Source organism: Mytilinidion resinicola (assembly GCF_010093595.1).
Source record: "Mytilinidion resinicola strain CBS 304.34 unplaced genomic scaffold BDZ99scaffold_4, whole genome shotgun sequence".
Taxonomy (NCBI): domain Eukaryota; kingdom Fungi; phylum Ascomycota; class Dothideomycetes; order Mytilinidiales; family Mytilinidiaceae; genus Mytilinidion; species Mytilinidion resinicola.
This window is the reverse complement of record NW_022985440.1, coordinates 1,398,631-1,421,094: the sequence shown is the minus strand read 5'-3', so window position 1 is coordinate 1,421,094 and position 22,464 is coordinate 1,398,631. Positions and strand designations below refer to the sequence as shown.

The window sequence follows — 22,464 nt, the reverse complement described above, 5'->3', positions numbered from 1 at the left end:
GCTGAATACAAATTATCACTTCATTGGCCCTTCAAAATGGCTCGGACACGCTCAAAACCAGCCGCAAAAGTATCTAAAGAAACCATTCCCCCCGAAACCATTGCACCCGCTGCACTTCCTCCCAGCGCCGCAGATCCTCCTAGGCTATTTATCCTCCCGAAAGACACGTCCCCAGATTCGCGAATTGTCACATTGTCTCACCCAGCGACCGCGACACCAACTCGTTACTACTTCTGTCCAGAAAAAGGATTCTATGAATTTACCAAAATCGCGGCGCCGAGAAGCTCTCCAAGGAGTTGGCTACTTGCCCCACCACGGATACAAAAGACAGATATAGATAGCAAGAGCAACGTAATTGAAAATGGGGGAACTTGTGGTAAAGAGGCGGACACGGAGGCTGCGAAAGAGGACACCGCGTCAGTGGATAAAGGCTACATCACCAAGTCCGCAGATCTCTTCATAGCCACACCACTCGATATACTCTTCCTTCTCCTCCCCGCTCTTGCGCCCAAGTCGACCCCAAAAGAACATCAGAAACAGCTTTTCCTCTCCCTAGACGACCACCTCGACACCCTCGCAGCAACTTCTCCGCACCTCAGACAACTCCTACGCACCCCCAAGCTCAAGGAACGCATAGCAAAGCGCATGGAATCCGTGGCCGACATCGTCGACGCCGGCGACGAGAAAATGTACCGCCTCTCGTACCCCAGACTCGTCTCCATCCTCCTCCAAAAAGCAGAACGAATGGCCGCCAACGGCCTACCCGCATCCATGGAAGAGAAGTTCGTCCGGAGCGCTCTCGACGTGCCTATCTTAGACATCCCGCGCGAAGACAGCGGGATCAGTGTGTTCGAGAGCAGCGAGGCCGTAGACTTGCAGTCCCAAACCACCACCGCCACAACACCTACTGGAGACTCGCAAACCACAGTCAAATCAGAGACTACAGAAGCGACATCCACCACCTCCCTCCAACCGCCAGCAATATCGGCACCAGAAGGCATCCCCCACCTCCTCCGTCTCCGCACCGCCCTCTCCCTCCTCCTCTCCCTAGTCCCGCCTACGCTTCACACGGCTATCAACGCCTCTCTCGTAGCTCCAACAATCGACTTCACCCCTTTAACCACCCACCTCGCGCACCTCTCTTCCCTACGGCAGAAATCCGCCGCGCTGAGGTCCGTATCCGACAACATCAGCCGCAAGCGCGCCTTCGACGAGGACGCAGACGAGCAGGCCGAGATCCGGGCGGAGAAGCGGCGGAAGAAGGAGGAGGACGAGAAAAGGAAAAAGTCCGAGAGTCGGGGGTTGAAGCAGCTGCGGAAGGCGGATACGAGCGGGATGAAGAAGTTGAGTAGCTTCTTTACCGCGAAGCCGGCGGTGAAGAAGTGAATCTGGGTGTATAGGACCAGGGAGTTGTTTGTTGGTTGGATTATGTATGAGGCGTTTGGGTAGTTGAATTTTGGATTACCTTGGGAATTGGATTGGGCGGGCAGAAAGCGTTCAGGCGTCACATCTGCATCGGCGGCACACGTGGAGATATAAGATCTATTCACTACAACTATGTAATTTTGGGCTTGCCGCTTCGAAGAATTATCCGCCGTCTGTGCTATGAAAACCTTTTCCAATATGCCGGAGGACCGAAAGGACAGTGCTTGCCTGTAAAACCAGGCTTGAGCTTCCAACTACTGATACCGTAGTCTCAGCCTTTAACCAAAAGCAAGAACCGTATCCAACACCATGCAGCCCTAACGGCAGAAAAGGTCGTTACAATCATGAATGCATCCCGTTCCTCGCATCCCGCGGTCCCAATCCACTCGTCCCAGCATCTTTACCCATTAATCATCATCCTACTAGCTCCTACCAGCTCCAAGACATCTCAGATACCGCTAGCTCCATTTCGGACTCTCTTTCCAGTTCCCTCCAAGACATCACCTTCTCTCTTCGCACCTCGTCCACTCACAGCCCTCGCAGTGGGTTTGACACGCTGCCAGGAATCGAACGGACTCGTCTTCTTGCCCTTGGCCTTCTGCTGTGGCAGCACCGGCGTCCGTATCTCTTCCTCGCTCTGGACGTCAAGCTCCATGTGCTCCTCCGGCTCGTCAACTACAGCATCCGTTTGGCGAGTCCGCCGCGCGCGTCCGGTGGAGGGCGGCGTTGCGGGAGAGAATTGGGATTTCACGGGCGTACTGGCTTCGTTGTTGACACGGCCTTTGCCTTTGCGGGTGGAGCTCGGGATGGGAACCGGAACTTCAATGTCGGTTGTCGCCTCTTCCTCTGCGAGTTGAGCGGCTTCGCGCTCACGGCGTTGCTCTTCATTCGGGAAGAGCAGGCGCGGTTGGATGGTTGAGCGGGTGAAGGGACGGCTAGCGGCTGCACCGACTTGACGGCGGACAGCGGTAGTAGGGGCGAGATTAGTGTCATCGTCGCTCCCGGAGGAGGCGGAGGCGTCATCGAATTTGCGGAACAGTTTGCGGCCGCGGCTGTTGGGCGTTAGATATTTTCAAGTAGGTGGTAGCTGTGGGTCAACTTACAATACGTAGATCATGCCCTCGTTATTTCGCGCCTTCTCTTCCATCTTCCTCACACGCTCTTCTTCACTAGGACTAATCTTCCGCCTCTTCGGCTCCGGTGCTGCAATGCTAGCGCTTGCCTTGGTCTTCCCGTTCTTGCTGCGCGTGATGAATGGGTTGTCTTCGTCCGGATCCAGGCTGGGAATCCGCTCCTTCGTGTCGGTATAGATCTCGATCTTCTCCTCGTCCTCATCGTCGCCCTCCGCAAATGACTGCAACGTGAACGCGTTCTTTTTGCCCTTCCGGCTCTTTCGCGGCGTCGGCATGGCGTCCTCGATGGTGGCTGGGCGGCTGGGAAACAAAACACGAGCCGTAGAAGCGATGGCGGAGTTCTGAAGGTTGCGCTTGCGCGGTGTTTTCACGGGAGTAGGTAGCATGCCGCGTGAGTCTAGGACGGAGAGATGGCTTGTTGTCGATGCGTCTCCTGCAGGCATGTCGTCTGAATCAGAAAAATGGAGACCTTGGTGTTTACGAAGGCCGTTGTTGACGCGTCGGCGGGGTACAGAGCGCGGACTCTTTGGCGCAGAATGGACACTTGGCGAGGAGGGTGAAGACGGCGGAGAAAAGGTCTGGCTGGACGTGCCCGCTGTTTGCTTCCGGCTGCCGGTCGGCGTCGATGCGCGCACGGAACGATGCGTTTTCGGCGGCGTAGAGTTGCTGCTTAGGAATGGCTTGCGTTGAGCAGCAACGCGGGTAGAACGGCGGGGAGAATAGGGCTCATAGGCGTCGTAGCGCGCGCCGTGGAGAGGTGTTGGCGGCGTGTGGACGCGGGATCGTCGAGGAGGGGTGGTGGCCATCGTGAGAAGTGAGAAGCGAGGTTCCTTCTCGTCTAAACGAGGGCGCAGAGAAGGAGCGTGAGAGCGGAAGCGTGGTGTGGTTCGATAAATATGACGATGTAGGTGCAAAGGTAGCTTGTTGTCGATGGCAAGATTAACAGAGAGTGAAATGGACAGCAATGCACGGTTAATTCGCACTGACAGCACTCCAAACGAAATGTAGAATTTAGGGAGAGGCAGAGATGGTGGTCGTGGGCGTCGGAGGGGGGAGATGGAATAGGGCTGCTTCTCGTCGGGAGAGGCTGGGAAGGAACGAGGTTGGGGCTTGGCAACGGGGTCAACAGCATCACGCACGATCCAATTCACTCGAAGAATCACAACCCCCACGTCAACACAAGCGGGGAACAGCTCCTTCATCAAGCAAACAACGAAACACGCCGAATTGACGCCTTTCTGGTCGCGACTGTCTCAGTCTGTCAATAGCACGCACTCCGAGAACATTCCCCACCATGGACCACCCCAGTCTCGACGACTTGACCCTCTCAGACTCCGACGACGCGTTATTCGACACCCCCGCCACGCGCAAAGGGAAATCAAAAGATGCCAAAGCGATGATCGCGTCCGAAGAAGCTCCTGCGGCCCCAAAAACGCGTCCAGCAGAGTCCCGATACACCACAGAAGAGGCCCGAGAAGCGGCCCTGCGGAAAGAGCTAGAGAGTGTGCGCAGTGTCAACAAAGTCATAGAGGGTGTTGTTGAGAGCTTAGAAAAGGCGAAAAGCAATATGGATGTACGTGAAGCAAGATCCGTGCAATATGAGGATGAAGGAATCATATTCGATATCCTTTGCACTAACTTGATCAACAGACCGTCTCTCGCACTGTTCAAAACGCCTCGACCCTACTACAAACTTGGACCCGCATCCTCTCCCAAACCGAACACAATCAACGACTCATCCTCTCCCCGAACTGGCAGGGTGCCACTCAAGATCTAGCCGATATTGAGAACGAAGAGATTCAGAAGCAACAGGCCGCTGCACGACGCGAAGCTGAGGAACAAGCGAGGAAGGAAGCTGCAGCGCGCAGGGTAGCCGAGGAGGAGCGGAGGAGGGAGGCAGCCTCTTCAAGAACTCCAGGGCGGGGTAGAGGAAGGGGTACAAGAGGTACGAGAGGGAGCTCGTCGACGGGACCAAGTGGGTATGTGGGTGTGGGTGGACAAGGCGGTAGAGGGTTACCTAGAGGAGCAAGTTCAGCTGGGAGAGCGGGGAGTGGTATCGGGCGAGGTTTGAGAGGTCGTGGCAGAGGGCTGGGTTGAGGTTGTGAGTAAAATATCACAAGCTCTCGATAGAAATTTCAGGTTCAAAGAAGCAGGCTCGTGGCTGATACCCCAGGCGAGTGATTGGACTTTTTTTGCATTCTATACCTTTGACGACAGACACACAAACTATGGCCCCATATTTACATTAATCTAGTCAAAACGCTTCATGAACCTCGAGCTCGCGCCTGTCGTTTTCCATCATTGATGTGTCTTTCCGTCTTGCTTGTCCATAGAAGCCAGTCATGATCCATGCGGGCCTATTCCAGCGCCTCCTTCCGCAGACTTCGAGCCATCGTCTTGGGCATCGGGAAATAGAAAGTGTTTCCTCTTAAAGTACTTAAGCCACCAGCCTCCATTCCCTCTCTGTGATGCCAGGGCCCATGTCACCATGCAATTCTCTTCGGTCTCTGAAAGATTGAGTCGCGCATAAGCCGTATGCCGGTTATCTTCAATGATACTTGGGGGTTCCTTGTCTATCTCCAGCTTCAGCCGGCTACCGATTTCGAACCGCTCTTCACAATGACCCCAAGTATAGAGCATCGTGGCGACAGCCTGTATGACGATACAGATCATCTGGTAAAAGAGACTGGGCGATCCAAGCGTCAACGCATTGCCGACAAAGGCAGCCCAACCAATGCATCGGACGGCAAGTTGCTAGCGCTGCTAGTGCTCCTCCCGCTGCTCGAACTGGACGTCGTTCTCCTCTGGTTTCTTGCGAAACACAGACGGCGATGTCAGCAACGCTAGTATGATGCCGCGAGTGGCGCAGATCGTAACAGCAGAGCCCGTTGGGAGAACCATGAGAACCTTTACTTTCTGCCCATTTCTCTCCTTCATGTCGTCGATCTCCTGGATTCTTCTATTCGCCTGAAGTCCTTCGTGATTTTTCACTATCTGGTCAAGCACGGATCGTACTTGTTGAAGAAGAAACCACCGAACTACGATTGAGGTCGCAATGAAAATACCGTTTGACAGACCCCACCAATCACCTATAAGTGCCGGAAGCACTACCAGTACGCAAAGCACGAAGGCTCCCATGACACTGGATCGATTAACCCATCCTGGCTTCTCTTTCTTTGACTCCTCATCTGTTATGCGGATTACCGTTCTAGCTTTCTGCACCTCTCTGCGTGAGTGCCCAAGAATCCACCTTGCAAACCAGCCGCTAGCGTCTGTCGCTTTGATTTCGTCTGTTAGGTTGTACAGCTCGAACCCGCGTATCGGCTTTAGGTAGGCGTTACCAGCCACAACATGTGCCCCTAGAAGCGGCAAGAACTCCAGATATCGATGGTATGTGAGCTTTCCGATAGCCTGGTCGACTTCACGAACGCCTAGCAGTGTCACTAAGCCTAACGCGTCGATCTTGAAAGGTGCCCATTTTGCGAGACCTCTCAGCGGCAGCATCGTGTAGAAATTTGGTATTCCTCAAAACATGTAGAGCGCCGGCTCTTTATCAGTTGCTACCACACTGTTTGATTGGTAGAAGCCGGAAGGGTGAAGAGCTTGTCGACAAGCATCTACGCAAATCTAAGTATTTTCTGGCCCGCAATGGAAAGCTGGTGCATATACAAGATAACTTTGGACGCACTAGAAGCTTACACTATCGGGACATCGGTTTCCTTCCACTCCGTTGCCGTTGATCAGGTAGTTGCCTACACGTTCAATACTCCAAAGTAAGTCTCGCGTCAGTGTCTTTTGTGAGTACTAGCAGATGATATCGTCTGAGGTAGCCTGTCTAGTTTACACACCCTTCATAATGACTCGCTTACACGACGTTCAGGCTCTTAATACATCGGAAGACTTCGGACGGTAACACCTCGGTGTACACAGACTTTTGTCCTGGTACTGTATTGTCTTCATGCCCAACGGCCGCAGAACAACACCATCTATTTAGGTTTGCTGTTCCCACCATACAGGGAATGGACTATCTTCCATTACCTCGCGGGCGAAAGACGACCTTCTTCGAGGTCCCCTGCCTCGAGATCCGGGATTATTATGGCTTGGGATTCTCTTCATATCCTGAAAGACTACGTTATAAATCCAGGACAGAGGATGAATGGGCCGGATCTTCAAAGACCCACCATGTTATTTCAAGGCGTTTCTGGGGTCATCTGGACACGATTCTGCGTCGACGAATATCGGGTCGGACATTTGTACGCCACGGAACTCATCACCCAGAAGTCATCGACATCGCAGACTTGATGAAGAATATCAAGGCTACTGATATTAAGGCGCTCTGCGATACGGTTGGCACTATATACTAGACTCTTTTTGACTCTGGAACTGGTATCAAATCGGGAATTTTTCTTGAAGATCATGTTGACATGTCAGGCAAAATCTCGCTGCACACGTTTCTGCTTAATCAAAATTCAACACACTTAATCCCACAAGCCCCATTGGATACCACCATAATGTTTTCTATTGGCGCTCTTATCGAATGGGTGGACCAAACAGGTTCAACAGTATCCTGGTCCGGTGAAGGCGATGGCTCTGATAGCATGCAATGTTAGTCTTATTAGCATGGTGGTATTAGATCCTGCACTCTCTTTGGATCTTCTCTATCTTACTTCGCTACACACCTTCAGTCAAAATCCAGTCTGTATACTCCCTACCACTACTTGGGTAGTTCGATAGGTCCTCAGAAATCAGGATAGCATACAAAGCGTGGTACAGCAAAATTTGAGCTGGCTTTCAAGACCTCTTCAGTACTTCGCACCGGCTGCGTGATCAGGCAAATCCGGATAGTGACCAAGAGCGACAGTAGGTAATAGTGCCCAGTGCACACATAGCATGGTGTCTTTATAATGCGTTTGTTCATTCAATCCGCGTTCTAACCCCACACGTGAGTACAGGGACCTCCACAATGTCTTCGTACTACTCTTCGTATTTGATATGAGAATTCACAATGTACTAATATGTCACGTTGTGAAGAGTGAATGATCTCATATATATGCTCTTCATATCTCGAGAATGTGGAAGTCCACCCCAGTTCCACTTCCCTTTTCCATAACCACATTTCTCTACCTTCATCCCCTTCAGCACTTACACAAAGCCCCCACCCCCCAGTACCAACAACATAGCAGGTACCAAGTCCTCACCGTTGCTCCAGGCCATGCCATCAGAACTAACCTTCTTCAGCTGCGGTCATCACCGGCTGACCCCCGATGACACCACGGCGGGCGAACAGATCAAGAAGGGCAATCCACGGATCGCCCATCACACGATCTCTAGGCTTCCTTGCGAGTCCTGCTCTCGTAAAGACCTGCCCAACGAAGGAGACTCCGGAGATCCCTATCTCCTTTCCCTACCGCACCTCAGCTCAATCTTCATTGCTCATGGCTACGGCCTGTCATCCCGCTACGCGGCAGCCACTGCCGCTCCTAGGACTCCAGAGCATGAAGAAGCTCGGCAGCACATGGCTGATGCAGTCCAATCCTTCGCAGACTTGACAGAGCAATACCTGAGCGGTAGGTCCCCAAAGCCGCCACTTGAGATGATGATGAGCGTCATATGCAGCGCGCTCGACATTCTAGAGTCGTTTGCATCTGTAGTCGCTGGGCTCGAGAAACCTAAAGAGCTCCAAGATCCCGCAGGAAGCCCTGGCTCTGCAGAGAAGGAGAAGAGCAGGTTGGCCAGCGAAGCGCCAACCTCGAGCGAGGGAAGCGCTAGTGTCAAGATGACTCCCGCGTCGAGCGTGAGCGCGACTGGCCCAGGTCACAAGGCTGACCTAGGAATCAGCACCAAGCTGAATGCCGAGGCGCCAGATTTTGTAGTTCACAACCGGGTGAAATATCCTCGAGCGCCGATTGACGTTCGGCCTGACCTGGGTCCATCAGTGGCGGCTCCTCTCTATCGTGACCCGAGCCTGTTTGGCCGCTATCCTTCGCCTTATACTGCTAACTTCGCGTCTCCGGATCCAGATAGTTCGTGGGTTCCTGTGGTATTCGACCGCCCGACTCCTCGCAACACATCGACGCCGCCAGAGAAAGATTGGGATTCCGACCCAGCTTCCATCCAGCAACACATCGACCTCATCACCTCGATCCATGAGCTTCTCGATAGCTCCACGGCCGACAATGGGGGCGCTGGGTTGAAAGACCAGAAAGAGCCCGCCCTGCCAACAAAGATCTCAGCTGCCGTGCTGCGCAATGCGTGGCCGTGCGCCTTCTGCGGCGTGGAGTGCTTCTGTGGTGGCGATGGCACTTGGTAAGTGAGATCCTATTCCCCTCCTAGTAAAAGTGAAGTGCACCGCGACGAGATATTTCGCTTGCCTCGCCCTTGAATAGGCGTCCTATGATGGTGCGCTGAGCTGTGATGCCGGCGGAGACGCATCCGATCACTGCTAGAGATTCTGGCGTGATTGCTGGCCCTAGCTATCCTCAAATGAGAATGACTTTCCCCTGAAGAAACCCTCAAATTGTGAAAAGAGATGACGGTAATGACTGTAGGAACCCCGAATCCAGTGGTGAAATGAAAATAATAATGAGATTGACCAGGCAAGAGGTGGCCGCTGGGTGAGGTGAGTTCCCTACGTCATGTTTATTTACCTGTGAGCGTGACTCCTCAACCGATCTATATATTCCGCGTAAATTGCAGACCCCTCCATCTACTAATTGCCCAGCAGCTCAGTTGGTCGGCCACATCGTGTGTAAGCCCGCGGCCGGATCGCAGGCATTATACCTCCCGAGGTAGCGTTTCACTACCGTCGACAACCTCACCCCTGGGTCTTGAGTTCGATTCTCGATTCGACCTTTCGGGTGTTAAAAAGTCGAGTTGACTTCGGGCGGCCTGGTTCGTAGAGAGGCTTGGAAGCCTGGTAAAGAGGACGTATGCAGTTGGTGCGTGAGGCTGAGAGTGGCCGGTTAAGATGACGGACTGAAATACTGCGGGCGGGCGGAAGAGAAACCTCTCCGAGGTGGCTACACCCTCGAAAGAGGGTGGTGTTTTGCTCCTCAGATATTCTTTTTATTTATTACTCTTTTAATTTCCGGTCTGGATGCAAATAGAACAGAAGGTCTTACTTACTATTGCGTGTACGTGCTTGCTACTATTTTTGTATTCTTTTTAGCATTAGATAATCAGAGAAGGTTGGACATGATAGAATATAAAATAGTAAGAGACGCCAGTCGCATTGCAACATCATACGCTCCGTACAATAAACAAAGCTCTTACCCTACTATCCGTTGCAAACAAGGAGAAGTATAAATGGCAAACCTTTCTATTCTAGCTTCCAGTAGTAGCAAAGCCCAATTGGTATCAAATAAGCCAAGTCGGAAAAGTAGAATTACAAAGGTACTTGCTGGCTACATCCAGCACCTCTTCTCTCCACGACCGTCCCGTTCCTCGCCCTCCTACGCCCTCCTACGCCCACCTCCCCAGAATCGGCAACGCTCTATATAATTCGTCATACTCCCTACCTACCCAGCCCGCGACCTTCCCCGCCCTCCCCACAACCCCCAATCCCCCCGCCATCCACAATCCCGCCACCGCAGCCGCAAGCCCATTGACCTGATACCATCGCCTCTTCTTCACCAGCTCCTGCTCCGCCCCACTGCTCTGTCCATGCCGTGGCGCGAGCCCCAACCACCGCGCCCAACCCCACACCACGTGCCACGTGCCGACCGCAAGCAGCGCCGTGAACCCAGCGCTCGAGACCACAGGATGTAGCGCGAAGCCATGGCTTATGTACGACAGGTTCACCAGCGCGCTGTCCCCGTGCAGGTACATCGGTAGGCCGCGCGCCGCGAGCATGTGGAAGCCAAGTAGCGGCACGAGGGCGTATCCGAGCTTCGAGGTTCCGCTGATGGGAGGCCATGGGATGTGCTTCCGGTCGGATTGGGACTCGGCGCCGTATCGTCGAAGCGCGATTCGTCTTCGGTAGAGGCGCAGCGCGATTCCTGAAGCAACGTGGGTGAAGAGGGGGAGGACGACGAGGAAGGGTTCCATGAGGGCGGATTGATAGGCTGGCCGGGTGAGGAGGAGGTAGGGTTCGCTGGTGGGTACCGAGCGTGTCACAAGGGGGATTAAGGAGGTGTTGACGATGTGGAGGGAGGCGAAGGCTGTGAAGGTGTAGGAGGAGTAGCGTTGGATGCGGGTTACTGAGACGTGTTAGTGGGTAACAAGACTGTAGAAAACGAAGAAGGGATTTCAGAAGTATATAGAGGAAGTTCTTACGGTAATATGCAGGCCCATGATTCCCTAATCCCAGGGTTGAGGTGCGGGAGTATCCTGGTGGCGGCGAGGGTGAGCTTGACGAAGGGAAATATCCATCCTTTGAGTATTCTACAGGCGTCTCCTCTACGGGGGATGGCTCGACTTCTGTCAGGCCCAAGAGGCTCTCCTGGTCCTCCATTTTCCGTGCTGTCGGGGGTCCGCGAAAGTTGGTGATAGCGGCTTGGGGTTGAGACCAAGGTTCAAGATCTGTGACGTCTCGGTGGAAGTTTGGCCGAGGCCCGCCGCCCTGCATTTTGTCGTCGATCCTCAACACCAAGCACCTATCACCAACCGCCCAATTCAAAGCCTCGCCGTCGCCGTGCTCTTGATGGTTCGAGGTACTTGATCGATGCTAATCACTGTTCCTCTCTCAAGGCTCAACCGTCTACACGCCTTCTAGTCATCTCACCTGATCATACACCCATCAACTCGACATATCGGCTTCTCTCTCAAAACCGCCAACATGCCTGCAGTAACGTCGCCTTGCTCATTCGAGATATCTCATACTAACTTCACCTAGCCTGGCTACCGACCCCCCACAAACCCCACTTTCCACTGTGACCTCTGCAACAAAGGCTACACGTACCAGAATGACTACGAAAACCATCTCAGCTCCTACGACCACTCCCACAACGTGCGCCGCGCCGACTTGAAGAAAAATAGAGACCCCCGAGCGGCTGAGAAAGCAGAAATCGCTGAGCGCAAGGCAAAGAAGCAACAGGCTCGACTTCTGGCAAAGGTGAAGCCCATTATCGTTACAAGCACTGGGAGCGGCTTCACGAAGATCCAGGATCTGGCGAAGCAGGCTGAGGCTGAGAAGAGCGAGATGGAGGATGTAAAGATTGCGGATAGGGATGCACCGACGGTGGGAGTGGGATTCACGGGGTTCAAGATCCAGGATCCAGCGAAGCAGGCCGAGGCCGAAAAGGAGAAGATGGAGAATGTGAAGATTGCGGATAAGGATGCGCCGATGGCGGGGTTCACGAAGATCCAGCTTCCGGCAAAGCAATCTGAGGCGAGAAATGACACGCATGACAAGAACGCACTCAAGAAGCGCCCCGAGGCCGAGGTCGAGCGCAACGAAGATGTAGCGAGGAAGCTAGTCTATAACATCGATGGGGACGACATGAACGCCATGGTTGCTAGAGAGAGCCGTGAGAAGATGGGCGATGTGGAGATGGAGGAGGACGGCAATGCGAGCGAGAATGATAACTTCGGGTACGAGTATTATGACCCGAGGTATCCAACGGAGTGTCGGCAAGATTGCGAGGGGCGGTTTGATAAGTTGAAGGCTTGAGGGGAAAGGTGTGAGTTGCGGTCTTGGAAGCATTGGACTGGCGTTTTGGTATACCACTGGATTCCTCCTTCACGAGCATATGATGGGCAACTTACACTTGCACACGGACATCTGGACGAAAATGAAGGCAGGACTTGTATGATTTGATGTGTAGGATATGATGTGTAGGGCTTTGGAAATAGGCTGGTTTCGCAGTCATCTTGAAAGACCTGAATCACGACCGCATGGTGACTCGAGAATAACCGAAATGATAGATACTTTTCAATCACTTTTGTAGTTCCATTCCGGGCAGGTTGTCTAGTCCACCGGAGGCTGTGATAAACTCGTCCCAATCCACACCTTGCTCCTCGAACATCTGTTTTGCTTTCTCGGCGGCCCGAACCTGCCGTTCAGGAGTGAAACCACCAGGCTGGCTGCTCTCATACTGGATGAGCTCGATCCAGCGGAAGAAGAGGTTCTCCTTCCCAAGCGCCATGAGCGTGTCCTTGAATTGCACGATTCGCTTCCTGCCCTCTGTCTCCGAACCCTCGTCTAACTTGTAGCAATTCCAGACAACCCATTGACCCTCTCCCTCCTCTTCTCCACACCACACAAACACGCTCTTCTCCAGAAACTCTTCCTTCAACTCCCCTAGATCGAGTAACTTTGTCGCATCCACCATAGCCGCAAACTCAAGATCCCAATCCTTGTCCATGAGCAAATACCCCGTCTTGCCCTGTACCCGGTTCCTCTCTATCGCTGGCAGGATCCGCACCTTGAAGAACGGACTCTCACCTCCTCTCTTCCCACTCCCTCCATCCTTCGCCGCACCCAGTAGATCCGCCCGCCCCCAGCCCCTACTGACCCGCACATATACCTCCGCATCCCGAAACCCAACCTTCCACCGCCAGCTCACCGGCGTCTCCTCCCCTTCATAAAAGAAGGTGTATGGCCACGGCGCCACAACTACCACAAGCACCCAATCTAGAAGGAAACTCGCAGCTCGCCAAGCAATCTGCGTCACGAGCTTCCACTTCGTTGATTCTGCTACGTAGATGGTGTATTCGTTCGGGTTGCCAAGCATCGAGAGTATGACGCCCCAATATACTGGTATTATCGCCCATGCGCGCCAGAGCAGCAATCCCGCGATTACGAGGTTGAGTAGTACCGGAACTGTGAATATGTTGCGTTTGAAGTATGCCGGATGCCGGTCTATGTGTGTGATGTAGACGGATTTCTTGGGGAGAGTGGCAAGAAAATCTTCTAGCTCTGGCGGCGCGGGGACGAAAGGTTCGGGGATTGGAGCGAGTTTCGTTTTGTAGGCTTTGGTCGGAGGGGGTTTTTGGGCGCGTTGTTGGCGTTGTCGAGCCATTTTGGGGCGGAGGGAGCGATTGGGTAGGAAAAGGAGTGTATAGAGGAGGTTTTAGAAAGAAAGGAGCATGTGCAACGCATGACGGAGCGTTGGACTGGGTTTAATACTGGGTTGGATTCGAGAGAGCTCGGTTTTCGAGTTGTTCCGTTGCCGAATAGGGGGGAATAGGAGACTATCGACTTCTGCTGCATTCAGATTTCCCCCGACCTCTTCCTCTACGTACCTTCAACTGTCCCAATCCTCGATTGTGTCTTTCAATCATAGGGCCTTTCTATATTCTTCACGTACTTACACTACTAGCCGACCTACACACAGTTGCGTAAAGATTCAGCATATCCCACCATTCCCAAGCTTCCATTGTTAGAGTTCATTGGTGACCACCAGTGCTTCAGAACGACTGCATTCCCATTAGTCGATCGTATAGCTCTTCCCGCAGCCCTGGGGATAGCTCTACCGCTCGGAGCTTTATTGATCTTGGGATCAACATCGAAGATCTTGCAAAGTAGTGCCCTCTACACAATAGGAAACATCAGTACAAAGAATCTACCGCAAATCGCATAGCTGCTCAGATACCAATCGAGCTCTGCTAGGAAATTCTTGGACATCTCAATCTTCAGACGTTGACCAATTTTCGAAGAGTTCACCAACAGACCCAAAGAGCCATTGATGAGATGCCGCAGTACAAAACAGTCTTCAATTATGCCCTTCAGACTCTTCGAGCGTATCTGAGTACTGGCGTGGCAAAGCATGTGACCGTACGAGAGATTATGCTTCAATTGTACTCGAACAATTGCGGTTCTTGTGGTAGAAGATTTGAAATCATGCTGTACCTACTTACTTGTGAGCAGCTGTGGTTCCACTGCCTCGAAACAGAAGTCGAATACCTTCCTATGGTAGAGTACGGCCTTAGGTCCCAAGACATTCTCACCGATGAAGAAACTTCAACGCTACCCCGCCTTTTATCACTCCCCTGAAGTATTTTTGGAATGAAGAATACCTCAGTGGCCGCATTCCTATCGTACAACGCTCAAAGGTGCTCACAACCCTATCATCATTAGGAGTTCCTGCCGTCCCCTAATCGATCAAGACAGCATCTCTGATTATGATCTTGATTTCACGGACTCTCCTCAATACCTTTGTTTCATGAGTGCAGTGACAATCCCATGCGTTGATCGAAAGGACAACAATCAAACCACAGCAGGATATTACTGCTTGGCATGTTTTGATGCACCGGGATGGCGTTTAACACGTCGCGACTTTTCGTATCATTCAACCGGAGACCTTCCAGAACTCAGTTACAGAGACTCGAAATGTATCCGAATCAGCTTTTCTCGAGCCACACAGATCTAGCATCTCATTATGAGCGATTTCACCCCAACGAACTAGTACCCTCGACAACTCAGATTCCGCCCCCAGTGGCTTTACCTTAGCAATATCCGGGAGTATATCAACGATTAAAGAAAAGGGTAGCAGATCAGTACTCGTTGTGTTAGTAGAACAACATTTCATAGCTGCACAAAATCTTCTCATTGCCTGTCAGCACCATTGCCTTCCCCATTTTTGTCTCTATCTTGAACGATGAGGCTAGGAGTATTTCTTCTGACAAGATGCAGCCCCACACAGGTATCTGCATTCCCGCCGCCCATCTCGCATAGCAAGTATCATCCGATTTCTCTCTGAAACGACCCGTCGAGCTTTCGTCAATCTAGGCGTATTCTGAACTATCACTTTCAATTGGAGAAAGGGCAGTCTAATCTTGCTTCAATCCGCACTGCCGGTTCCGTATCAGGCCGTCTCCAACCATGACACGGTCGATGACCCTGGACATATATTCTTGCAAATGTATGCCCGTTTTGTACTACGTTATCCAAGTCTAGCCCCTTTCAGCCTAGTGCGAATCCTGCAATGCTGCATGATGTATTCCCTTGTCGCTTGGGAATATAATAGCGCGCCGATTCCCAGGTTCCAATCAGATTTTTCCCAACTACATCAACTCGCTCGAGTCTCATACCCAGTCCACATAACCATCAATTGAATACCAACTTCTTGTGTATTTATCTACTTTTGCAGAAGGACGCCGCGGTTTTTCTTCAATTGTGTCGTCTCACTCTCTTTCACAACCCATCTATACGAAATCCGCCCTCACACATCGCCAACATGCCTTCCCTCGCCCTCCCGCCAGGCTCCCTCATCCTCGTAACAGGCGTCAACGGCATGATAGGCAGTCACATCGCCGACCAACTCCTCGCCCACGGCTACCACGTACGCGGCGCAGTGCGGGATGTCCAAAAAAGCTCCTGGCTGACTGAGTTCTTCAGCCAACGCCACAAGGGTGCCAAAATCTCTCTAATTGCTGTTCCCGACATTACCGTGGAGGGCTGCTACGACGAAGCGGTGAAAGGCGTCGACGGCTTCATCCACACCGCCTCCCCCCTCTCTGGCAAGACCCCCGAGGAAACCATTCCTGTTGCCTCAGCTGGGACGTTGAATGCGCTTAAATCTGCTACTAAGGAGCCTGGTGTGAAGAGAGTGGTTTACACGTCTTCCTCGATTGCGGCTACGATGGCGAGGCCGGGTGTTGAGTTTTCGATTGATGCAACATCCTTCAACGAGGAGGCGATCGCAAAGGCGTGGCAGTTCCCGTCGGATGAGCCGCCAGAGATGCATGGGTTGTATATCTATGGCGGGAGTAAAGCACAAGCAGAAAAGGATGTTTGGGCGTGGTTGCGGGAGAATAAACCGCATTATGCGTTCAACTCTGTTGTAAGTTCCTTCAAACATGTTTTCGTTTCATCGAGAGTGTGATGAGGCTACAGCGATAGGCCACATAATTGTTCACACGCGTTTACCACTGCTTGGGGTTACCCAATACGGTTTGGAATCTCTAAGCGTAATGTCAAGTTTCAGGCAGCAGAGTCTGATCTGCTTCTTGACGGACCGACTGCCTGATAACGGGGCTGCTCCTGACAGCCGTATCTAGCTTGCAAAGTCGCACTCGGGCAATGGTAGATCCGTGTGCTCAGACCCACGGCCTGGCACTGTATAGTACTGATACGCTGACATTGTGACACAGCTGCCAAACTGCAACATCGGCGAAGTGCTCCGTCCAGACAAGCAAGGCTTCCCGAGTATAGCAACATGGGTCCGGGTCCTGCTCTTCGACCCTGAAACGCTGAAAGTTTACGCGAAAGTAATGCAGCCTCGTGCGTACCCTCCTAACTTCTCATCTTAATTATTCGACTCTTAATCCTACACAGAATGGTATATCGACCCCGTCGACGACGCCCTCATCCACATCGCCGCTTTGATCTACGACGACGTTACCGACGAGCGCCTCTTCGCGTTCGCGGAACCATTCACTTGGAACCAGGTCCTCTCGATTGCGAGGAAGCAGTTTCCAGACCGCTCGTTTCCGGAGGATATCGAGGGACAGGAGCCGGATCGTTGTACGGTGCCGAATCAGCGGGCGTTAGAGCTGCTGAAGAGGATGGGAGTGGAAGGGTGGACGGAGTTGGAGGAGAGCGTGAAAGTGCTGGGGAAACAACTTGTGGAATTTGGGAACTGAGTCAGTAAGGGAGGGTCAAGCTAGCAAGCCGAGAGAAACAGTGACAAGAGAATAGGGCCTTAGGTTCCTGTTACAAGAAACTCGACATTGCGCCTATATATTGGAGAGACTATGGGGGCAACCCTAGCAGCGGCAGACGAGTGTGCACAGTCTTATAGCTTGTCGCTCACTCTGGGCATGAAAAAAGTGGCACAATCATCAAGTACTCTGCCCATGTGTACACCTGTCTGTCACTACAAGAAGTGCTTCAACAAGTTTCCACATAGCCCAAGGCGAAGAGCTTTTATCTTCCTGAAAATACATTGAGACAACTCAAGCAGTGGCAAACAGGTGCACACATGAGAGCTATTGTGCCACCTTTCCCATGCTCCGCATATCGCTATGGCTGGGCTGCTATATTGCAGATACAGTACTCAGACTAAAATTTCCTTAACCCTTTCCAACGCCGCTTGTGGTGCTTCGAAAGTAGTGACAAAGCCTGTCTGTGTACACCTCTCTACTACCGTCTGAGGTAGCCTGAGGGTTCGAGCAGGTCAAAAGAATAGATCCGAACCCTTTTTGGATTGCCAAAAGCTCTATGAAGCTCTTCAAACGGTGTTCGAATCGCGATGGCTTCTCAACCTTAAATCTCATAAATCTTTTGCAAATGTACCAAGCCCGCAAATGCCTCCCTTGTAACACAAGGCGGCTGTGGGTATGTGAGAATCACCCCAAGCGGCTCGAAATCGCGTGCCAATTCGTCCAACCAGTCCCAAGGATACTTCACCGTGCGTAAAGCGTTTTGGAGATCGGAGGAGACGAACTGTGGAATTGGACGGAACTCAACATGAACTCGCTTAAGCGGAGATCCGCATGCGAGTATTGTATCCATGAACTCTCAAAGGGCGTCCGCATTAGCTTTTCTAAAGCTTAACAAGTTCGGACGAGAGGATTTGAGTTTGTGACTGAAGTCCCAGATGAAGTTGCTCAGCGCAGGCGCTGCCAGAGATGACGCTTGGTCGCCGAGATCTTGCTGTGTGCGGTATGGTAGGCGCGCCGAGAGATGGAGGTGGTGTAGCATGGGGTATGTAGTGAGGTTGAGGTGGCCACCAGGGTTCTCAATTATGATCTCCAAGCTTTGTAGCGTCGGGCGATGGGGCTCAAGAGCTATTGAAAAGTCATTGAGATCGAAATTGTTGGGAGCGAACTTATTGCGAGAACAATGGCAGTCCAATTGCTCAAGGGCTTGTGGCCAAGCGAGCAAGAACGTAAGACTTTCAAGGCGGCAGCCGAAATTTCGCAGTGAGAGGCTGGTATAGATAGCTGTACGTTCCTTTCTCTTGATTGGATATCTAGTCAGTACTGTGTACTCCCCGACTATTCTGTAATCAGTGACTCCTGTAAGCTGCAAGCGCCGAACGGCCGGAAAGTCGAGGTCGAGGAATTTCACTAGCGGGTTCTCATAAAGAAGGGAGGTTGAAGACAGATACTAGGTCCTCTGGTGACCTAAGTGAGTGTTCAAACGCGACTTGAGCCGTGTTTCAACACAGTTCCAGGAACAATGACACCAGAGGAACCTAGTGTATGTTAGAGGACCTTACATACTCAGCCACAAGTGTGGAGTACCCCAGAGTTCTCCTCGAAGATCGAAGGATTGCACCTTTGAGAGCTTGATTAAGAATGTGGAGGCAGCATCATACTCTTAGCGTAGCGTCTCCTTCGCCTCAGCTTCTCGTCGCAGTATATATGTGATCTGCAAGACGTGATCATCATCCTCTTCAGAAAATGGAAAGGCACTAATATGAACTCTGATATGCAAACACAGCTGGGCGAGCGTGGAATTGGCAGAGAGTGATCGCGAGAGCAGCTTCGCGGACTCGGAAAGAGGAACCCGGCTTCCGAGAGTATGAGGTTGCAGAGAGATGGCGCGGTAGAGGAAACGATACGCTAAGTCGCTAATCCGTCTGCTCACCAGAGCAAGAGACCATGGGGTCTTGTACCAGTCTTGACTTTCATCGTCCACGGCAAGACTGGCGATCTCGGAAAGAAGTTCGTTGGGCAGGCGGAGCAAGTGCGAATCTCCAGAGGCGTGGGTTGATGGCACGGCTATAATGGTGAGGGGCCTCGCGTGCACAAGACAAAACTCGGCAGGTGTATATAGAGGCTTGGCTTGTTGGTGTAGGTAACTAGCTAGAAAGAGGCATATGCGGAGATGAAGTTCCTCTCGCGCACGTGGCCGTTAATAGTCAGTGGTCGAAGAGATACCTAGTGTTCTAGAAGTTTAGCTTACTCTATACTTAGATTAGTATTCTAATATAAAGGTAAAATTAAGGAAATTAACTTATAGGGTTTTGGATGTAAACTCCAGGTATCGGATAGCACGGTCCGTTGTAGATTTATGGAAGGCATAACTAACAGTTATTAAAGAGGCTTTAAAGATTTCGAGTCTATATAACTTTATAACAAGCTATGTTTCCGTTATTAAGAAGTTACAAAAGAGATTACGCACATAGCTGACCATCGTCAGGCTTCCCCACTGCACGACAGGAAAACGAGCAATGGACTAGCCCTCCTTCTTTCTCCACAGCCCCCCATAATAGCGGCCTTGAGCTTGCGTCATCAGGCTCCGACAATCCGGGGTGACAGGCTGCGGCAATCGCAGCACTACAACTTCCTGCAATCGGCATCTCCGACCTAATCGTAAATCTCGTGAAAACGAAGCTGATCGCAATAATCATGAAACTAAAAAGCGCCACTATGCCGTAGACAGGACGTTTTGAAATGCCTGTTGTGATAAAGTCTTTGCTGGGTAATCTTACACGGGTAAGATCGGTGCCTGAGGACTGGTAACCCCAAACCTCCACGCTGATGAAGTAGAGGCATTGCGAGAGGAGCCAATGGAGGAGCCCAGAGACAACCAAAAGGGGCACTGACCATCGATATGGAAGGGACAGGAAGTAAGTGCTGCGCTGTGAGCCTTGAGGGTTACTTGAGACGCGAAGACCCCGTCGGCGAACTCCATACCGGCTCCATTCATCAGCTAGGACCACGCTGGTAATTATTCCGTTGAAAAGGAAAAATAGCGCGGAACCGTAGATTTGAAGAGCGTTGGAGCGAACTACATTAGCAATGATGCTGTTGTTCGAGATGGTGTTGGTGCCGGATATGTAAGTAGTCTTCCCGGAATATGTCATCGCCACGATCAAGCCGCCTTCGACCCTATATGTTGTCAGAGGACGAAGACTCTAGCACACTCAGAACTTACCAGAGGAGGAAAGACGCTCGCCGAAGTGTACTTGTCACCTTTTGCCATTGCAGACGCTTTGATTTGTATCTCTGAGGTGGTATCTGCCATCCACGGTTGACACTCTCCGTCTTCTTGACTATCGACTTGCTCAACAAGCTACTCTTCTTCGACCATTCGTCAGATCTGTCGAGGAAAGAGGCCACAGCGTCGCCAGTGCTTAGGAGTGGGGGTGCCTTAATAAGAAAAAGGAGGCCAAGCATAAACAGCGTTTTTAAGGAAGTGAGACCAAGCGTTATTAGTAGCAATGGGACGCTAACGTGCACCGTACATATTTCCTCATTGTCATCACGGTATTCTGACAAGCAGAAGAGTACCGGATAATGTTGTGCAGGACTTCCCAAAGAGTATATCCACTCGCCGTCCTGAAACAACTCATTCTTTATAGTCGATGTGGAGTGGTCAATAGGACTGGACGAATTCGCTGCCCACTCCTCAAGACCGCTACATTTATCGGTGGTGTCTTTGGATTCGTCTGGATCCTCAGTGGTGCTTTCGAATTCGTTTGGGGCATCGGGAAAGACCGAGCCGGATGTGAAAAATTTCTCGCCAGTCATGTTGAGTATTACTAGTACGTTGCCATAGTGAGAAACGATCGAAGAATTGTAGATATTGTAGCAATCTATGCTCTTCATCCTTTTCAATTGATCGGCGTTCGCTTTTTCCTGGAGCTGCGAGACTAATAGGACGTCAAAGCCGCTGCACGTTTCAAGCCCGTGATCTGGTGCGACACTGGAAAGGTCCAGACTGGAAAAATTCTGAGGACTCAGTACTCGAATGTATTCATTTGTCGGGGTCGAGGAATACACGACGGAGTTGTAGCTGAACGCACAGTCAGTTCAGTTTTGGCCAAGGAAAGCTCAAATATTTACCTCATGTGCAGGCACATGGAGGAGAGGCACAGAAGAACCCAGAGTAACGCTCTTGAAAATGGGATGAGGGGGAGGTTTCGAAGGCTCATCACACCAATGTCGAGCCATTTTGCTCTCGCGTGAGCCTTGTCGACCTCAGTTCTCGTTGGCGCTGACAATATTTGCTTGGCCCGATTAACAACCAGAAAACGCGCGGATGGTAGGGTCAACAGATCTCACCATGCAATAATTACTGCCGCTCAAGAGTATTGTCCCGAAAGCGTTTATAAAGAAATGAATCACGGTATTCCATTTGTTGACTGTCGCACAGTTATCTTGGAACAATACGGCTTGGCTAGACGAAATGGTGCTGTCCGACTGCTTCTTCACTTTCGTCCAGGTCAATAAGATCAGATTTATGCAAGTGACCACTGCGCTAGCAGATGCGACGATGAGGACGCCAGGTCTCCAGCCTCGAGTCCACTTGTCGGTCCGCTTGCGGTTTGATTTGGAACAGAGTATCTCTGTCTCTGAGGCGCTGACATCTCTGTCGGGTTGCTTCATCGCGTCAGAAGACGCCGTTCGGCTACAGGATAGAAAAGCTGTAGAAAAGGAGAGCGAAGATGAAAAAATGCTTCGCAGGGCAGGATGCTATTTATAAAGCGGTCAGATACAAGATGCGCAAGGAAGGAATGGCACTGCAGTATTTAGCAAACAAGGCTAAAGGTACGCCAGTCTGCCACCTCACATCAATAATCGAATAAATGGTCTTGTAGCATACATACAGCACGTCAACACATCCTCCAATCGCCTGTCACACTTCAACACAGGCGTCGCGCTGTTCCGACACTTTCATCCACCTTTATCACACTCTTCGATTGCGTCCGCGAGTGCTCACTAGTATTCTTCTCCCGGATTCGTTATCAACGATTCGACGAGGCTTTCGCATCGGAAAAAGATGATCTCCCAAGGGTGTGATGGTGGTGCAAGGCAATGCATGGCACAGTGCAAGCCAATCAAGGACGAGCCGTAGTCGTGCGCACGCTCTGCAGCTAAAACTGAGGCGATGAACTCACCCGCCCCCGTCGCCAATCATGTCGCCAACGTCGGATCCACAGAATTAAAATCTCACCTGCTGCTCAGTTGACCACTCAGTCCTCTCCAACGCGCTGATAATGCGTTGGCCCCAAGGAGGTGTTGCAGTCCACCCTCGAGAATGTTGACAGATCCTTTAACGTAGAGTCGA

The 22,464-nt window shown here is 51.7% G+C and overlaps 11 protein-coding genes across 11 annotated transcripts; 6 read left to right on the top strand and 5 right to left on the bottom strand.

Moving 5' to 3' along the window:
- Window positions 1-36: 36 nt before the first annotated feature.
- On the top strand, window positions 37-1,386 carry BDZ99DRAFT_436934 (uncharacterized protein; the record flags this gene model as incomplete). The annotated part of the gene is made up of 2 exons (XM_033717560.1): window positions 37-351; window positions 397-1,386. 2 exons carry the CDS (start codon window positions 37-39, stop codon window positions 1,384-1,386), a joined length of 1,305 nt encoding a protein of 434 aa, XP_033581132.1.
- Window positions 1,387-1,529: 143 nt separating this feature from the next.
- BDZ99DRAFT_410503 (uncharacterized protein) lies at window positions 1,530-3,599 on the bottom strand. Its single transcript, XM_033716590.1, has 2 exons — window positions 2,529-3,599; window positions 1,530-2,477 (listed from the first exon to the last, which is right to left on the bottom strand). Exons 1-2 carry the CDS (start codon window positions 3,362-3,364, stop codon window positions 1,874-1,876), a joined length of 1,440 nt encoding a protein of 479 aa, XP_033581131.1. The 5' UTR covers window positions 3,365-3,599; the 3' UTR covers window positions 1,530-1,873.
- A 114-nt stretch (window positions 3,600-3,713) lies between these two features.
- Window positions 3,714-4,846, top strand: BDZ99DRAFT_459869 (uncharacterized protein). The gene is made up of 2 exons (XM_033719257.1): window positions 3,714-4,131; window positions 4,209-4,846. Exons 1-2 carry the CDS (start codon window positions 3,853-3,855, stop codon window positions 4,653-4,655), a joined length of 726 nt encoding a protein of 241 aa, XP_033581130.1. The 5' UTR covers window positions 3,714-3,852; the 3' UTR covers window positions 4,656-4,846.
- Window positions 4,618-6,062, bottom strand: BDZ99DRAFT_554506 (uncharacterized protein; the record flags this gene model as incomplete). Its single annotated transcript, XM_033727129.1, has 3 exons — window positions 4,618-5,312; window positions 5,382-5,504; window positions 5,550-6,062. The coding sequence occupies 3 exons, from the start codon at window positions 6,060-6,062 to the stop codon at window positions 4,899-4,901; spliced, it is 1,050 nt and encodes a 349-aa protein (XP_033581129.1). The 3' UTR covers window positions 4,618-4,898.
- BDZ99DRAFT_232379 (uncharacterized protein) lies at window positions 6,050-7,354 on the top strand. The gene is made up of 2 exons (XM_033713528.1): window positions 6,050-6,331; window positions 6,439-7,354. The coding sequence occupies exons 1-2, from the start codon at window positions 6,207-6,209 to the stop codon at window positions 6,920-6,922; spliced, it is 609 nt and encodes a 202-aa protein (XP_033581128.1). The 5' UTR covers window positions 6,050-6,206; the 3' UTR covers window positions 6,923-7,354.
- Window positions 7,355-7,453: 99 nt separating this feature from the next.
- On the top strand, window positions 7,454-9,366 carry BDZ99DRAFT_232356 (uncharacterized protein). The gene has a single exon (XM_033713526.1). The coding sequence runs from the start codon at window positions 7,771-7,773 to the stop codon at window positions 8,866-8,868; it is 1,098 nt and encodes a 365-aa protein (XP_033581127.1). The 5' UTR covers window positions 7,454-7,770; the 3' UTR covers window positions 8,869-9,366.
- Window positions 9,367-9,694: 328 nt separating this feature from the next.
- Window positions 9,695-11,080, bottom strand: BDZ99DRAFT_410499 (uncharacterized protein). The gene is made up of 2 exons (XM_033716589.1): window positions 10,833-11,080; window positions 9,695-10,756 (listed from the first exon to the last, which is right to left on the bottom strand). Exons 1-2 carry the CDS (start codon window positions 11,008-11,010, stop codon window positions 10,020-10,022), a joined length of 915 nt encoding a protein of 304 aa, XP_033581126.1. The 5' UTR covers window positions 11,011-11,080; the 3' UTR covers window positions 9,695-10,019.
- A 149-nt stretch (window positions 11,081-11,229) lies between these two features.
- On the top strand, window positions 11,230-12,301 carry BDZ99DRAFT_232360 (uncharacterized protein). The gene is made up of 2 exons (XM_033713527.1): window positions 11,230-11,343; window positions 11,392-12,301. The coding sequence occupies exons 1-2, from the start codon at window positions 11,335-11,337 to the stop codon at window positions 12,166-12,168; spliced, it is 786 nt and encodes a 261-aa protein (XP_033581125.1). The 5' UTR covers window positions 11,230-11,334; the 3' UTR covers window positions 12,169-12,301.
- Window positions 12,169-13,714, bottom strand: BDZ99DRAFT_232352 (uncharacterized protein). Its single transcript, XM_033713525.1, has one exon. The coding sequence runs from the start codon at window positions 13,517-13,519 to the stop codon at window positions 12,434-12,436; it is 1,086 nt and encodes a 361-aa protein (XP_033581124.1). The 5' UTR covers window positions 13,520-13,714; the 3' UTR covers window positions 12,169-12,433.
- Window positions 13,715-15,983: 2,269 nt separating this feature from the next.
- Window positions 15,984-17,328, top strand: BDZ99DRAFT_232343 (uncharacterized protein). Its single transcript, XM_033713524.1, has 5 exons — window positions 15,984-16,282; window positions 16,500-16,532; window positions 16,593-16,722; window positions 16,777-17,088; window positions 17,148-17,328. Exons 1-4 carry the CDS (start codon window positions 16,082-16,084, stop codon window positions 17,082-17,084), a joined length of 672 nt encoding a protein of 223 aa, XP_033581123.1. The 5' UTR covers window positions 15,984-16,081; the 3' UTR covers window positions 17,085-17,088; window positions 17,148-17,328.
- A 2,155-nt stretch (window positions 17,329-19,483) lies between these two features.
- On the bottom strand, window positions 19,484-21,328 carry BDZ99DRAFT_495695 (uncharacterized protein; the record flags this gene model as incomplete). Its single annotated transcript, XM_033723393.1, has 3 exons — window positions 19,484-20,282; window positions 20,329-21,189; window positions 21,240-21,328. The coding sequence occupies 3 exons, from the start codon at window positions 21,326-21,328 to the stop codon at window positions 19,565-19,567; spliced, it is 1,668 nt and encodes a 555-aa protein (XP_033581122.1). The 3' UTR covers window positions 19,484-19,564.
- Window positions 21,329-22,464: the final 1,136 nt, after the last annotated feature.